Consider the following 16,720-nt stretch of genomic DNA (forward strand, 5'->3'; position numbering starts at 1 on the left):
GCTTGACAAGTTTTTGAAGTAGTTCAAAATGGAACAGTCAAAGAAGGACTTCTTGCCTGAATTGCAAGGTGTAAAGTTGAGTAAGACTCAAAACACGACCATGGCAGAAAATAGAAAGAGAATGAAAGTCATTCCCTATGCCTCAGCCATAGGTTCTATAAAGTATCCTATGCTGAGTACCAAACCTATTGTGTACCTTGCCATGAGTTTGGCAAGGGGGTACGATATTGATCCAGGAGTGGATCACTGGACAACGGTCAAAATTATCCTTAGAGGACTAAGGAAATATTTCTCGGTTATGTAGGTGATAAAAGAGATCGTCATAAAGAGTTACATCGATGCAAGCTTTTGACACCGATCTAGATGACTCTAAGTCTCGATCTAGATACATATTAAAGTGGGAGCAATTATCTATAGTAGCTCCATGCAGAGTATTGTAGACATATAAATTTTCAAAATAATATGGATCTAAATGTTGCAGACCCGTAAACTAAACTTCTCTCACAAGCAAAAGACGTTAATCACATAGCCATGTGACAGAGATTGTTGACTCTAGTAAACCCTTTGGGTATTAGTCACATGAAGATGTGAACTAATCACATAAAGATGTGAACTATTGGTGTGAAATCACATGACAATGTGAACTAGATTATTGACTCTAGTGCAAGCAGGAAACTGAAGGAAATATGCCCTAGAGGCAATAATAAAGTTGTTATTTATATTTCCTTATATCATGATAAATGTTTATTATTCATGCTAGAATTGTATTAACTGAAAACTTAGTACATGTGTGAATACATAGACAAACAAAGTGTCCCTAGTATGCCTCTACTTGACTAGCTCGTTAGTCAAAGATGGTTAAGTTTCCTAGACATGGACATGTGTTGTCATTTAATGAACGGGATCACATCATTAGAGAATGATGTGATGGACAAGACCCATCCGTTAGCTTAGCACTATGATCGTTTAGTTTATTGCTATTGCTTTCTTCACGACTTATACATGTTCCTATGACTATGAGATTATGCAACTCCCGAATATTGGAGGAACACTTAGTGTGCTATCAAACGTCACAACGTAACTGGGTGATTATAAAGATGCTCTACAGGTGTCTCCGATGGTGTTTGTTGAGTTGGCATAGATCGAGATTAGGATTTGTCACTCCGATTGTCGGAGAGGTATCTCTGGGCCCTCTCGGTAATGCACATCACTATAAGCCTTGCAAGCAATGTGACTAATGAGTTAGTTACGGGATGAAGCATTACGGAACGAGTAAAGAGACTTGCCAATATGAGCATCCAGGTTCCGATGATACTGACGGTCGAACCTCGGGCAAGTAACATACCGATGACAAAGGGAACAACGTATGTTGTTGTGCGGTTTGACCGATAAAGTTCTCCCTAGAATATGTAGGAGCCAATATGAGCATCCAGGTTCTGCTATTGGTTATTGACCGGAGATATGTCTCAGTCATATCTACGTAGTTCTCGAACCCGTAGGGTCCGCACGCTTAACGTTCGATGACGATTTGTATTATGAGTTATATGTGATTTGATGACCGAAGTTTGTTCGGAGTCCCGAATGGGATCACGGACATGACGAGGAGTCTCGAAATGGTCGAGACGTAAAGATCGATATATTGGAAGGCTATATTCGGACATCGGAAAGGTTCTGAGTGGTTCGGGTATTTTTTGGAGTACCGGAGAGTTATGGGAATTCGCCGGGGGAAGTATTGGGCCTTCATGGGCCTTAGTGGAAAGGAGAGAAGGGCCACAAGGGGAGGCTGCGCGCCCCCCAATGGGGTGGTCCGAATTGGACTAGGGAGGGGGCGGTTCATGACTTATACATCATCGGTTAGTTTATTGCTATTGCTTTCTTCATGACTTATACATGTTCCTATGACTATGAGATTATGCAACTCCCGAATACCAGAGGAACACTTAGTGTGCTATCAAACGTCACAACGTAATTGGGTGATTATAAATATGCTCTACAGGTGTCTCCGATGATGTTTGTTGAGTTGGCATAGATCGAGATTAGGATTTGTCACTCCGATTGTCGGAGAGGTACCTCTGGGCCCTCTCGGTAATGCACATCACTATAAGCCTTGCAAGCAATGTGACTAATGAGTTAGTTACGGGATGATGCATTACGGAATGAGTAAAGAGACTTGCCAGTAACAAGATTGAACTAGGTATGATGATATCGATGATCGAATCTCAGGCAAGTAACATACCGATGACAAAGGGAACAACGTATGTTGTTGTGCTGTTTAACCGATAAAGATCTTCGTAGAATATGTAGGAGACAATATGAGCATCCAGGTTCCGCTATTGGTTATTGACCGGAGATGAGTCTCGGTCATGTCTACATAGTTCTCAAACCCGTAGGGTCCGCACGCTTAACGTTTGATGACGATTTGTATTATGAGTTATATGTGATTTGATGACCAACGTTTGTTTGGAGTCCCATATGAGATCACGGACATGACGAGGAGTCTCGAAATGGTCGAGACGTAAAGATCGATATATTGGAAGGCTATATTCGAACATCAAAAAGTTTCTGAGTGGTTCGGGTATTTTTCGGAGTACCGGAGAGTTACGGGAATCCGCCGGGGGAAGTATTGGTTCTTCATGGGCCTTAGTGGAAAGGAGAGAAGGGCCACAAGGGGAGACCGCACGCCCCCCGCCCCCCAAGGGTTGGTCCGAATAGGAGTAGGGAGGGGGCAGCACCCCCCTCTTTCCTTCTCCCTCTCCTTCCTTCCTTCTTCTCCTACATGGACTAGGAAAGGGGGAAACCTACTCCTACTAGGAGTAAGAATCCCCCCTTGGGCGCGCCCCTTAAGGCCGGCCCTCCTCCTCCTCCCATCCTTTATATACGGGGGAGGGGGCACCCCATAGACACACAAGTTGATCTTTTAGCCGCGTGCGGTGCCCCCCTCCACAGAAACACACCTCGGTCATATCGTTGTAGTGCTTAGGCGAAGCCCTATGCCGGTAACTTCATCGTCACCATCACCACGCCTTCGTGCTGATGAAACTCTCCCTCGGCCTCAACTGGATCAAGAGCTCGAGGGACGTCACCGAGCTAAACGTGTGCAGATCGCGGAGGTGCCATGCGTTCGGTACTTGGATCGGTTGGATCGCGAAGACGTTCGACTACATCAACCGTGTTACTAAACGCTTCCGCTTCGGTCTACGAGGGTACATGGACACACTCTCCCCGCTTGTTGCTATGCTTCTCCTAGATAGATATTGCGTGATCGTAGGCAAAAAAATTAAAATACTACGTCCCCCTACACTCCGCCCATCCCTCCTGCCCCAGGGCAGGTCTATAAGGGGTGGCCCAAGGAGGTGGAGGTGGCTTTAATAGATGTCGGATTTCGGGTTCCGGCAGACCCTTGAGGTTCGAACACTGGGGTGCGCGCGGAGATTTCGCCTCCTACCTACCTGCACCCCTCCGTCGCGCTAAGATCTAAGCTACGGAAAGAACAACACAAGAGACACAGGGTTTATACTGGTTCGGGCCACCGTTGTGGTGTAATACCCTACTCCAGTGTGTGGTGTGGTGGATTGCCTCTTGGGCTGATGATGATGATCGATACAAGGAAGAACAGCCTTGCGAGGGTCTGTTCTTGGCTGGGGCGATGAACTGCTGGGAGGAGTCCAGTCACCCTTCTCTCTCTCTCTCTCTAAACCTCTCTGGCCCCTACCCCCTTGCCCTGTGGGTGGCTGGTCCTATTTATAGAGGCCCTGGTCCTCTTCCCAAATATCGAGCGGGAAGGGAGCCAACAATGGCGGGCTAATTTGAAGGGGGACAGCTAGTACCAGCTATCCTGACAAAAGTAGTCTTTGCCTGCACAAAGCTCTGGTGGTGACGCCGTCTTCGGCTCCACAATGACCTCCGTCTTGCAGTCCTCCTAGTCTTGGTCTTGTTGCACCGAAATGGCAACCTTTGCCTGATGCCTCGGTACTCCGCGGCTGCGCTTGCCCCCTTTGCACCAAAGAGGAAAGGAGGACACTATGCGGGCTGGTGCCCGCCTGGCGCCCTTGGTCGTCATGGCTTGCGTCACGGGCACCTCATGAGGTACCCTGCCTTGATCTCTCCGCCTCCTCGCGAGCCAGCCTAGTGAGGCCGTGCCTGAGGAAGCTCCGCGTCGTCCGCCCCGCGAGGCTTGGCCCCTCGCGAGGGTCTTGGGTCTGTGTTGGTGAAGATGGGCCGTGCTGGGCCCCCCTTTGAGCCACGCCGCAGGCCGCAGGCAGGCAAGTCTGGGGACCCCCGTTCCCAGAACGCCGACAATAGGCTCCTCCATCGCAGAAGAACACCGTGCCCTCATTGGCACGATGTTGAGCGGCTTCCGGTTTGTAGAGGTCGGAATGCATGAGGTCTTCAAGTGCCTCTTTAGAGGTTTTGAGGTATGTTTTATACATCCCTACCTTTTTTGTCGTATGTTGCTTAGTTTGATGCTAGTTCTATCCAGTAGCCCTCTCCGGACATGGATGACAGCAACACTTGTCCGAAGACTAAAAAACTGCAAATAGCTCATGTAAATGCGTAGCGAGCAGTAGCCCCTAAGCTCCAAGTTGCTTTCAAAAAACTGACTTGGGAGTCGAATTGGATATTTAAAAAAGCAAAGATGCAGTAGCCCCTGAGACTTTGATTGGCTTTGAAAAAGTCGACAGAGGATCAAAACTATTGTATGGATGTTAATAATTTAATATATGTGCATGCCTCGACTTCGGCTCCGAACTCCATCTCCGAAGAGGTAGCGGAGATGAATCGGAAGCTAAAGCGGTCCGAAGACAACCTTGATCTAATGCAAAAGCAGGTCGAACGGGCCCAAGGTAAGCTGAAAGCTGACGCTCGGCTAAAGTTACCTTGTGGTTGTTTTAGCTTTATTGCTAATGCTGAGCTGTTTTATGGCAACTGCAACTACGGAGCCTGAAGCCCTGAAGGCCGAGCTACAAAAGGCTCGACGGGAGGCCGAGTAGCAGAAGGTTGCGGCTGCGAAGGCCAAGAAGGAGCTGACCGAAGAGAAGGCAACCCGTGGCAAGGACCAGGCTCGGGTCCTCGAGGTCGAGGAAAGCCTGAAGGGCGTGTACCTCGAACGTGACACCCTCTAGGGGGAGCAAAAGAAGGTGAATGTCGAGCTCAAGAAGATCAGCTCGGCAAACGCCAAGGCCTAGATCCAGGCCCGGGCAGATCACGAAGTGCTCCAGCAAGTGAGGCAGATCACTGTTGGTAAGTCGTTCTTACTTTAGTGTATTTTTGGCCGCAAGAGGTTCGCCAAGCTTAATCAACTCTAGTGATCCGCAGACACCTTTGTTGATCTGCCGAGGAGTGTTTCTGACGCCGGACACTACTTCGGTGCTTAGGAGGGTCATGCCACGGAGAAGGTGTCCTGGCTGTAGATTTTTTTGGAACATACACACTAGGAGCGTCCGGCTTTAAATTAATAAAGCCACCAGGCAGGATCCACACATACTTAAGTCTTACAAACCGAATAAAACAGTCATCGAGCCCTCGACTCAGGATAAAGCTAAGAAGGCCACAGCCAAAAGTTCATCAGCGCAAAAGCGGAGCATCAAGTAGATAGATAGCTAAAAGTAGATGTCTCATGATCAAGTCATCGTCCCTTGTTGTGCCTTCACCATGGTCGTCTTGATCAGCTCCATAGTCTCGTTCATGCGTTCGACGTCACGCTTCTTCCCCAGCGGCGCCCATACCTGAAGGAAAATGTGACATTTGAAGATGATATCAGCAGGGTGGATTAGGAACTTGTGCCCTATCGTAATTTTGTTCCGAACCGTCCAAAGGGACCAAAGTAGCGCCCCAACGCATCTCCAAACGATCCTAGCATTGGCCCCTCTTTGCGTCGTTAAGATAGAAAGAACATCGTGGCTAGACTGTGGATTCCAATTTTGTTTGAAAGTGTCTCTAACCGCACTCCACGCAAATCTAGCGAGCACACAGCCAAAGAACACATGGTTTGTGTTTTCCCCTAAACCGCAAGTGGTGCACGTTCCATCCGCCGGCCCATTGTGTTTGGCCACATTATCAGAAGTTGGTAAGCGGTTGCGAAACATTTGCCACAAGAAAATCTTGATTTTGAGAGGAATACTGGCCTTCCATAGCCCCCTAGCTATATCCAGCGTAGTACCCTCGGAGAGCTTGTTGTACAGGGACTTGACTGTAAAATTCTTGGAGGAGGTCAACTTCCACGTAATCGTATCCGCCTCATTACTACGAGTCAGCCCTCCCAAGTTAGCCACCAATGAGTCCCAGCTAGAGGCCTCCGTTGTCTCTAGAGTCCTAATAAAGGAGATGGCAGGCGGCTGGACTCACAGAGCATCGGTCACCATAATGTTGGTGTTCATTGCCAGTTGGTACAGATCCGGGTGAGATTGACACAACGGTTCCTGACCCCACCAATGGTCGAGCCAGAAGCATGTGGACTTGCCATCGTTGACACAGAACTGTGCACCCACTGTAAAAGTCGGTTGTACCACTTGGACTCCGTTCCAAAAGGCCGAACCGTTGCTTTTAGCCTTGAACAAATTCCCATCCGGGAAATATTTAGCCCGAAGGATGTCTGCCCAGAGTCCCGACTCGTTTTGGGCAAGACGCCACCACCACTTAGTAAGCAGGGCCACGTTCATGAGTTTAGAATTCATAACACCCAAGCCGCCAAATTTTTTTGGCCTACAAACTGCTGCCCATTTCACTAAGTGGTACATGCGCTTGGTCCCAGCTCCTTCCCAAAAGAACCGGGAGCGCGGAGTATCGAGTCTAGCGTAAACCCCATACGCAAGTAGGAACATTCCCATTGTGAAAATAGGAAGGGAGGATAACCTCGAGTTGGTGAGAATAAGCCTCGCCGCCGAGGACATAAACCTGCCCCTCCAAGGGCTCACTCTGTTAGCAACTTTCCCATACAGCGGCTCCCATTCCGCTATGGTTAGTTTCTTGGTCGAGATCGGGAGGCCCAAGTATTTAATCGGGAAGCTCCCTAGCTTGAAATTAAGTAGATTCGCAATCTGAGCGCTTTCTATATCATCCATCCCAATGGTGATCACTTCGCTCTTCAGAAAGTTGATCTTAAGCCCCGATAAAATCTCGAAAGCGAGCAGTAGTAACTTGATGGTAGCTATGCTGTGGTTGTCGGGCTCGAACAAGAGCATCGTATCATCTGTGTATTGCAGATGCGTAACCCCACTAGGAATGAGATGGGCTACAAGCCCTTTAATGTGCCCCGCTGCCCTCGCTTTATTAATCATGGCCGCCAGGGCATTCGCAACAAAGTTAAAAATGAGAGGCGAGCTTGGGTCTCCCTGACGGAGACCATATTTGTTACGGAAAAACATACCCATTGTGCCATTGGCAGTGACCGCCGTGTGCCCACTACACACGAGGTGCATGATGCGATGCATGAAACCTGCCTCAAAACCCTTTTTGAGGAAGACCTCTCTCACGAACTCCCAGTTCACGCGATCGTACGCTTTCTCAAAGTCTAATTTAAGCAGCACTCCCTGTGCCTTGGTCCGTTTCAACTCGTGAACAATCTCTTCTAATGCAATTGGTCCCTCGAGGATGTTATGTCGTTTGATAAAACCCGTTTGACTAGAACTAATAACTCATTGAGTGACCGGAGCCAAGCGCGAGGCATAAGCTTTCGCACAAATTTTGAAAGGGACGTTAATCAAGGTAATGGGTCTAAAAAGCTTAATGTTGTCCGCCCCTTTCACCTTAGGGATAAGGCTAATGGCTCCATAGTTCAAACGAGATAGGTCAACCGTGCCTAAAGCAAAGCCATTGACAATATCATAGAACAGGTGCTTAAGGCAGGGCCAAAACTTCTTAAAGAACTTGACAGGACATCCGTCCGGCCCAGGCGCCGTGCTCGTTTTCATATCGTCTAGGGCCTGGTCTATTTCCTCAAGCAGGGAAGCAAGGGCAAGCCTATCATTCTCCTCTGGTGAGATATGCTCTGCGGGATCCCACAGATCATCGCGCAAGCAGAACGGTTTTTCTACGGTCGTCCCCAAAAGGCCTATGAAAAACTCGTAGATATGAGCCACGATTTGTTCCTGCGTCAACAGGATACCGTGATCTGTTTGGAGACGCAGAATGGAGCACTTCCTTTTCCGCCCATTCACATAGGCGTGGAAATATCCTGTGTTTGCGTCTCCTTTCGTGACCCATTTGACTCCGCCCCTGCGTCGCCAATATTCCTCCTCCATGCGCAAAATTGTCATGACTTGATTCTCCAAGGCGTACCTATGGGCCCACTCGGCCTCCGAGAAGGGACGCCGATCTACCTCAGCATCTAATAGCGCAATTGTCTCTACAATACGCGCACGCTCTTTCTTGGACTCGCTACCGTGGTTAGCGCCCCACCCGCGCAGGAACGCACGTAGCTTGCCGGCAGTCGCGTTCCAGCTCTCCGCTGGCCCACGTTGGGGCCCCAAATGGGTACAAATCGCTCCCCATCGATCTACCACCATCTGGACGAATCCCTCTGCTTCGAACCAAGCCGTTTTGAAGTAAAACCTAGGTTTACGATGGATGAGATCCTCCCCTGAGGAAAAAATCAGCGGAACATGGTCTGATCCGATACGCATCTCTGCCACGAGAGAGCACATGGGAAACAGAACCTCCCATTCGGGCGTAAAAAAGACCCTATCCAGCACGCTATGAACCGGTTGTGTTTGTTTGTTAGTCCAGGTATATCTGGCACCAGTCCGCGCTGCTTCCCGCAATGTTGTTGCCGCAATGGCATTATTAAATAAGGACACCCTAGTCCAATCAATATTAGCATTATTCTTATCCGCCCTCGAGCGAATCAAGTTAAAATCACCCCCCACAACCATAGGGAGGTTGTTTGCCCTTTTGGCCCCGACCAGGTTAGTCAGTTTGAGCAGGAATGCCGGCGATCTGGAGTGATCAGCAGGCCCATAAACACACACGACCACCCACGACAAACAAGATACATGATGTTTAATAGTAGCGGATAAAAGGAAAACGCCAACATCCCAATGCAGTACATCACATACATCCTTATTACAACCCATCAAAATGCCACCAGAATGCCCAACAGAGGGGACCCAATGCCAATCAAAACGTTGTAGGGGGTCGTACGCGAGCAGTTCTCTGAAAGTAAAATCAGTTTTAATCGTCTCTTGAAGCGCAACCACATCAATACGTTCTTTGGCCATGTATTCTTTAAGTTGCGTGCGCCGGCCACCATGGCCACAACCACGGATATTCCAGAACATGTACCTCATCTAAATAATCCTGTTACGTAGGCGCACACCCTGAGAGGTCACCGCCTTCGCCACTCTCTTCCTAGCCGTCACTTGGCCATTAGAAGGAAGGACACCAGCTTCCCTAGCTTGTGTCGCCTCGTCGGGTACTCTCTCGTCACCAGCCACTACTGGTACGATGGCTAACTCGGTGCTGACAGCGCAGCGCACGGCAGCGGCTGCTAGCGCAGACTGTGCCTCTTCCCTAGCACGCACGAGCGATATAATATCGTTCTGAGAACCTCGGGTCTCTACGCCGCAATCGTCTAAAATGCTCGCCAGGTGATCGTCCGAGAAAGCATTCAGAATACGGTAAGATGGCAATGGATTACCTACGGTGTCCATGTTCTTGTCGGCGATGCGGAGTTTGGCGCTCTCCATGGAAGAGAGATCATCGAGCTTGGCCTTGGCCCAAACGCTAGGAGCGCGCTGCACCACCGGGATCGCCTTGGAGCGCCTGGCCTTGTTGTTAGTTCCCGTCGCCCCCAGCACCGCCCCCAACTCTCCACCAAGGTCAGACGTCGCCACCTCCGCCACAACCATCGCCTGCTTGTTAGCCGGCTTCCTCCCCGTCGTTTTCTTAGGTTGCCGACCAGTGCTGTTGGAACTGCGACGCAGAGCAGGCGTTAGGTTGACACCCTCGTTCACCATGCAACCAGAGTCCGCCCCCACGGCCACAGGAGAGGGATGAGGCAGGAAGAGAAGCAGCAGAGGAGACCCCGCCCGCGCCAATCAGTCGCCGCCACCTAGATCGGGGCAGAGAGATTGGTCCCGTACTTGCTGAAGGTTAGCTCCAGCGACCAGGCGAGCGGAGGCACGCTCACCGTGGTGTCCTGAGTCGCCACCCCAATGGCCCCAGCCTCAGCCGACAGCGCACCCAGCTTATCCCAAGTTTCCATGTCAATTTCCGTGTCAATGGATGTATCCTGGATGTTGTCGTCTTGTTCTTCCCCCTGTCTTGCATCTTGGAATCCTGGTTCGTCGCAGCACTAGGGCCGCCCTCGCCCCCTTGCTGATCTTTGCCTTGTTCAGCCCTACCATCCTTGTCATTGCCCTGCGGTCGCGAGCACGGATTCGCGTCCTTGGCAGGAGGATTGGAAGGACCAGATCCAAGCACGGCCCGCTCACCACCCCTTTTGGGCAGGGTCTCACGCTGCACCTTGATTTGATATCCCTCATGGTTGAACCACACCTCGATGACTCCATTCAGCTTCTCCGAGGCTTTGCAAGCGAGCTTCATCCGAATAGGCCCCAACCCGATCAGAGACAGTTCATCGACCACGATTGGCTGGCCCAGCATCCGGAACCCCTTCCTAATGCGGTCTTCACGCCTATGCTTCTTTGGAATGCCATGGAGCCGCACCCATGTCTCAGGCATCACCATAGGCTGGACCTCCTCGTGAAGCATGTCGCGCACACGCGCAGTGATGTCATTGATAGACAGAAACGACTTACCGCTCGATTTCGCCATATGTAACAGATCTGCAGAAGGAAAGACCACCACGAAATCGTCATCGCCCACTTGTGTGACCTGCCAATCCCAATCTCCCGTCACCATGTGCTTCAGCTCTTGTTCAAGAATCCGAATATTAAGCTTCCCCGGCCCCGCAGAGAGGATGGCAGCGTTCTTGATGCGAGCATCGATGGGGGCTTCGGACTCGTCATCGTCCTCAAACTCAAGGCAAAAGAAAACCTCCCTAGAGATGGCACTTCCCATGATTTGAAGATGAAGCTGCCGGCCCCTCGTCGGATAGTGAGCGGACGCATGCCCTTCTTCCTTGCAGAGCACACAGAGAGGCAAGAACTTGCACTTGGACTGGTAGTGTCCAAGGCGCCCGCACTTGAAGCACTCGACGTCCGGTGCCTCCTCCACTGGGATGGGCTCCTCCGCCGTACCCTTGGACGCAGAGGGCAGCGCCACCGCCAGTGGATCTGCAGACGCACGCGGCTTCTTGGCCATTGGGTCCCTGTGGCCCCCACCACAGTTGGGGTAAGCCTCATGCTTCCTCTCAAGCTCGCGCCGCCGCTGTTGTACCTTCTTCTTCTTCTTCTTCTTGCGCTCCTGCTGCTGGATCCACCACGGGGGAGGAGGACCCTAATCCCTATCACGCCCGCCATGGTCGGGAGATCCACCACGTTCTTCTCTGACCTCGCGGCCACTCGAATGCTCACGCATCACGCGCTTCGCTTTGTCGCGCAGCTCCCGCTCCCTGCGCCGCTCCGCCTCCGGATCTGAAATCTCCACCGGTCTCTTGTCTGCGCGGCGATCTCCCATCACCACCGCCGCGAAGGAATGGAGGAGGGGGGAGCAGGGGGCAGAACTTGAGCGTACGGGCGGAGTGAGCGAGGCGCCGCACCTCGCGAGTGGTGGCTGGAAACCCTAAATGGGGATCCAGGCAACCCCTCCTCATCCACTTATAGCCAGTGGTCGGGCGAGTACCGGCGCCGAGGCGCGTCGGGCCGATGAGGCACGTGGGGCCGCAGGTCCAAGGCCATCTCTAGGCCCAACCCCACAGGTGGAACAGAGACGCGACCAGCCTGGCACCTCGGCCCAGGCCCAGAACCAACAGCCAGCCCCGCACCCGACGCCGGCCCAGTAATGACCCCCACAGCCGGCCAATCCGGCCCAACCCTAGGGTACGGAGTAGAGCGCATCTCCTCCGGACCGCACGACGCCTTCGTCGCCGCCGCCACCGCAGGGGGCGTCGGCAGGCACGGCCAGTCCTCCCTGGACAATTCCGACTGAACCTCCAGCAGGCTCGCCGCCGTCTTGGATCTGATAAGCGTCGCCGCCCCCAATGAATCGCCAGCTCCCAAGCCCGAGCTGCTCGACCTCGTCGGCAGCTAGATGCGCGAGGCCATGGCTCTGGAGCCGCGGCCGCCCGGCGCGAAGCGCCTCCCTCGCCCCAAACCTGCTCCACTCTTCGTCGCCGCAAAGGCCACGAAATCTCCGATCGACGGCCCTACTGGCACCGCGCACATGCCCCGCTCCGAATCCATCTCCTCGTCACCAGCCTCATCCTCTGAGTCCTCCGCCGCCAGCGCCCAAAAGCGGTTGCGGCGAGCGCCACCCCCCGCCGCAGGTGAGCCGGCGCGGCCTCCATGCCGCTCACCTGGGGGCCGCCCGCGCTGCGCCGGACCACGGACCAGCCCGCCGGCGCCACCGAGGTCGGCTCCCGCACCGTTGCAGGCACACTGTCACCCGCGTAGTCGCCTTCCCGTACACCTAACGGTTCGCCTTCCATCCAGTCACACACCCGAATATCTCCGTCCTGGCTGTAGTTCCAGACGCCGTCGCATTCGCCACTACTGAATCACTAGATGAAGCAGCTAATGGAGTTCAATGACCGGATAAGCCAATTGGACGGTTGAGGGTAATACTAGAGCTCCGATTGTAGATGCTCTAAGGTCCACGTAGAAGCTGTGCGTACGAATAGCATTTTTTGACCAGATCATTTATAAGATTCCAGTATATTTTAAAAGCATCTCCAACACAGACGTTAAAAGTAGCCCGCGCTGGAAAAAACGTCAATTTAACGCGCGGAGCATCTCCAACAGACGCTGTAAAAGCCAGCACGCTGTAAAATCCATCCAGCGCGCTGAGAATTTCTGCATCGCATGCGGGATATTTGATGCGCGGCATACAACGCGCTGGACAATTTAAAGCGCGAAGACGAACTGCTCCGCTTCCTCTGCTCGTCCCGCCTCAAGCTCGCCGCTGCAGGAGCTGCAGCGCGCCGCCGCCGGCCGCGGCCACTCCTATGCGTTCTCGTCTCTGCTCGTCCTAGCACGGGACGGAGCCGACGCTGCCCTTCTACTCGCCGGGTGCAGCTCGCCGCCTCAAGTTCGCTGGCCGGGAGCGCGTGCCGGCCGGGAGCGCGTGCCGGCTGGGAGCCGCCGTTGCCCTTCTGCTAGCTTGCTCCAACGATTAAGGGAAGCTAGCTAGCTCGCATTTGCGATTCACAGCAAGCTAGCTCGCGTGCGGTGCACGGCGGAAGATGATTTGCAAGGTCAGCAAGCTAGCTTGCTCCAATCATTGGGGACCCAAATGCGTTTTTGTTTTGATCAGATGGACTTATTTGTAAATGTTTAGGGACCTGTTTATTGTAGATATATTTATGACGCTTTATTTTTTAGTGCGTCTGCTGGACTGCTGCGCGCTGTCCGTTGCGCGTTATATTTTTGTGCCTCTGCTGGACTGAATCGGTCACGGCGCGCTAAAATTACTAAAATGGTACAGTAAAATTATTTTAGTGCGTTGTTTTTTTGGACTTCTGTTGGAGATGCTCTAACAAGTTGACCGAGGACCAGGTGGTTAGCACTCTGCCGGCTGTCGTATGCTCGAAAAATCCGGCCGGCCGGCTCTATAAATCCACTAGTCTCAACTCTCATTTTAGATCTCACACAAACACAAACGATGATGGCCAGAGCGAGGAGCTCCGGTCTCCCTTCCCTGTTCCTGTTCTTCTGCTTCTACTTCTGTTCCACTTCCTCAATCTATGCCAATTCCGCTGTCTCGCTGCCCTTCGACTTCTCGCACCCCACTGCAATCCTCATGTTCCCCGAGCATGCATCCATCACTGCGACTGCGAGTGCGAGACCTGGCAGAAGCAGAGCGCACAGCACCGCCCGGGTGTCGTACGCGAAAAGAGTGCAGCCATGGGAAAGCCCCACGGGCAAAATGGTAAGCTTCGCCACCAATTTCTCCTTTCAAATTATTGCGGGCCTGCACAGCCACAGCTCGTCATGTACCGGCGATGCGACGCCCTTCTCTTTCACTCCGACGATGCCCCATGGCCACGGGCAGAACCTCGGCTTCCTCCTGTCCCAGAATTCCACCACAGACTGGTACTGGTACACGGGCCAGCGCCTTGCCTGCTTCAGCCCGGAGACTGAGGATCGCAGTAGCAAGCTCATCGCCATCGGCGTGAGATCTACGGAGGGCACGGGGACGAGTTTTTCGCCGAGCAAGAACCTACCGTCTGCTCTTCTGCCCCGTGTTTCCTACCTTGCTCCTCACGCTGCTGAATTATCCTTCAATTGCAGCGGATCCTATCACCACCGTGATAAGTTCCTCGGGATTAACACCACCGAATTATGCGATCCTGTCTTTTTTGTGTTCTTACAAGAACAACAAAAATCATTTGCTTTCTCTGCTGGTTCATTGGGAGGTGTGGGATTTCACAACCTCACAGGTTGCAGAATCACACGAGGAGCTTCCTTTTACTTATTAGATGTAGATGGTATCACAAGTACCACACGACGAAGTGGAAGAGTACCCAGTCGACACCATTATCGCAGGCTCCCCTACGAACCTAGGGCGCGAAGATTGTTGTCCGGTACATATGGCCGGAGAGCGACAAGGAAACTGCACGTTGCAGCCCGCGGCAAGGCCGTATCGTCGTGGTTGGAGCAAGCAGCTGTTGCGGCTTCGGCCTTGATAGGGTTGATCTGCGCCGTGGCAACCGTGCTGCTCTGCTAGATGCGTAGCAAGAGGCCGCGGCAGAGCACTGCTAGGTCTAACCAACTGGAAGACGTCGAGCACGTGATAAGAGAACCTGAGCTGAGGCGAGCATTGGGACCTAGGGAGTTCAGGTACAGCGAGCTCGCCGCCGCGACGGACAACTTCGCAGAGGAGAGGAAGATTGGGAGAGGGGGATTCGGCCCGGTGTACAGAGGCTACTTGACTGGCCAAAACCGTCATGTGGCCATCAAGATGCTCTCAGAGGATCAATCTGTGCAGGGTCTGAAGGAGTTTCAGGCAGAGGTCACCGTAATGAGCCAGCTGAGGCACCGCAACATCGTCCACCTCGTCGGCTGGTGTGGTCGCCGGAGAGAACTGGCGCTTGCCTACGAGCTCATGCCCGGAGGCAGCCTCGACACGCACCTCTACAATCCTGACCGGACGATAACTTGGTCTGAGAGGTAAATAATTCTTTTCTTTTGCAACGAAGAGTCACTTGGCTTTAGGGGGTGTTTGTTTCCAGGGATTTTTTTATGTAGGGACTAGAAAAAGTCTCTCATAGAGACTTTTTTATCAAACGGGAGAAACTTTTTTAGACTTTTTGGGACTTTTTCATCAATGCTCCTCCATGCATCCATTGGCCCGCCATCATATGGTGTTGTTTGATTGTTATTTTTCTATATACTAAAGGCAACATGGTGATTTAATAGCCTCTAGAAAGGGACTAGGGATCTTTTAGTCTTTAAAAACAAACAGGGTGAGACTTTTTAGAAACTAGGGACTTTTTAGTTGAGATTAAAAGAAATCCTAGGACTAGAGAACCAAACACCACCTTAGTCTCACCTTGAAAGTTAAGAAGGTTGATCGATGTCCATGCTGCAGGTACAAGATCGCGCTGGGGCTGGGCTTCGCCCTGCGGTACCTCCACACGGAGTGCGAGCAGTGCGTCGTGCACGGGGACATCAAGCCTGCAAACGTGATGCTCGACGCGTCGCGCAACGTCAAGCTCGGCGACTTCGGGCTGGCGAGGCTCGTCGACCACGGCGCAGAGCCGCAGACGACGCAGGTCGTGGCAGGCACCGTCGGGTACATTGACCCGAAGTTCGTCAACGGCCGCAGGCCGAGCGCCGAGTCCGACGTGTACAGCTTCGGCGTCGTGCTCCTCGAGATCGCCTGCGGCAGGCGGCCGGCGTCGAGGGAGGCAGGCCACGCCTCGGCGGCGCTGCTGGCGTCTGTCCGGGAGATGTACTGCCGGAACCAGATCCTTGACGCGACAGACAGGAGGCTCGACGGCGACTCCGACGGGCTGCAGATGGAGCGTCTGCTCGTGACAGGGCTTTGGTGCACGCATCACGATCCGGTGCGGCGGCCGTCGGTGACGCAGGCTGTCGATGTGCTACGATCTGAGGACGCCAGGTTGCCGGTGCTTGAAGCGGTGCGTGGTTCTGGGGAGATACACTTCTTGGAGGGACAGGCTTATGGTGATCTACCCGCCGAGGACTCTGCTTATTTGCATGAATCAACTGAAACTGCGTACCTTAGTGCTACCGAGGACTGAGCTTATTTATTCCCGGCAGATATGCGAACATATGAGCAGCGTATTTTCAGCGCTAAGCGCGTTGATTGATTATACTAGATATTTCCTGGTTGTTGCAATGATTTTCAGTATGCATTTGCAGCTCTGGCTTTTATTTGACGATGCACATGTAGTTATAATTTTTTTAAACACAGTACACACGCATATACTCACATATACACACAGACATTCAACCATATGAACACGCACACCCTGCCGCTATCGGGGGTATTCACAAACGACTTTATAGTCGACAAGAACGTATCCACCCACTGAAGCACATCGTCGGAAGGCTTAGAATAAATCCAAGAAAATGCGACCATGTGTGACAAGTCTAGAATTTGAATCCTGATGGATTGGTTCCACCACAAGAAACCT

At 52.3% G+C, this 16,720-nt stretch overlaps 1 protein-coding gene across 1 annotated transcript; it reads left to right on the forward strand.

Moving 5' to 3' along the window:
* Positions 1-13,689: 13,689 nt before the first annotated feature.
* LOC125524652 (putative kinase CHARK) lies at positions 13,690-16,398 on the forward strand. Its single transcript, XM_087537211.1, has 2 exons — positions 13,690-15,227; positions 15,649-16,398. The coding sequence occupies exons 1-2, from the start codon at positions 14,785-14,787 to the stop codon at positions 16,322-16,324; spliced, it is 1,119 nt and encodes a 372-aa protein (XP_087393337.1). The 5' UTR covers positions 13,690-14,784; the 3' UTR covers positions 16,325-16,398.
* Positions 16,399-16,720: the final 322 nt, after the last annotated feature.

This window comes from Triticum urartu, chromosome 7A, assembly GCF_056163025.1.
Source record: "Triticum urartu cultivar PI428250 chromosome 7A, HENAU_Tu73, whole genome shotgun sequence".
NCBI classification, from domain to species: Eukaryota; Viridiplantae; Streptophyta; class Magnoliopsida; order Poales; family Poaceae; genus Triticum; species Triticum urartu.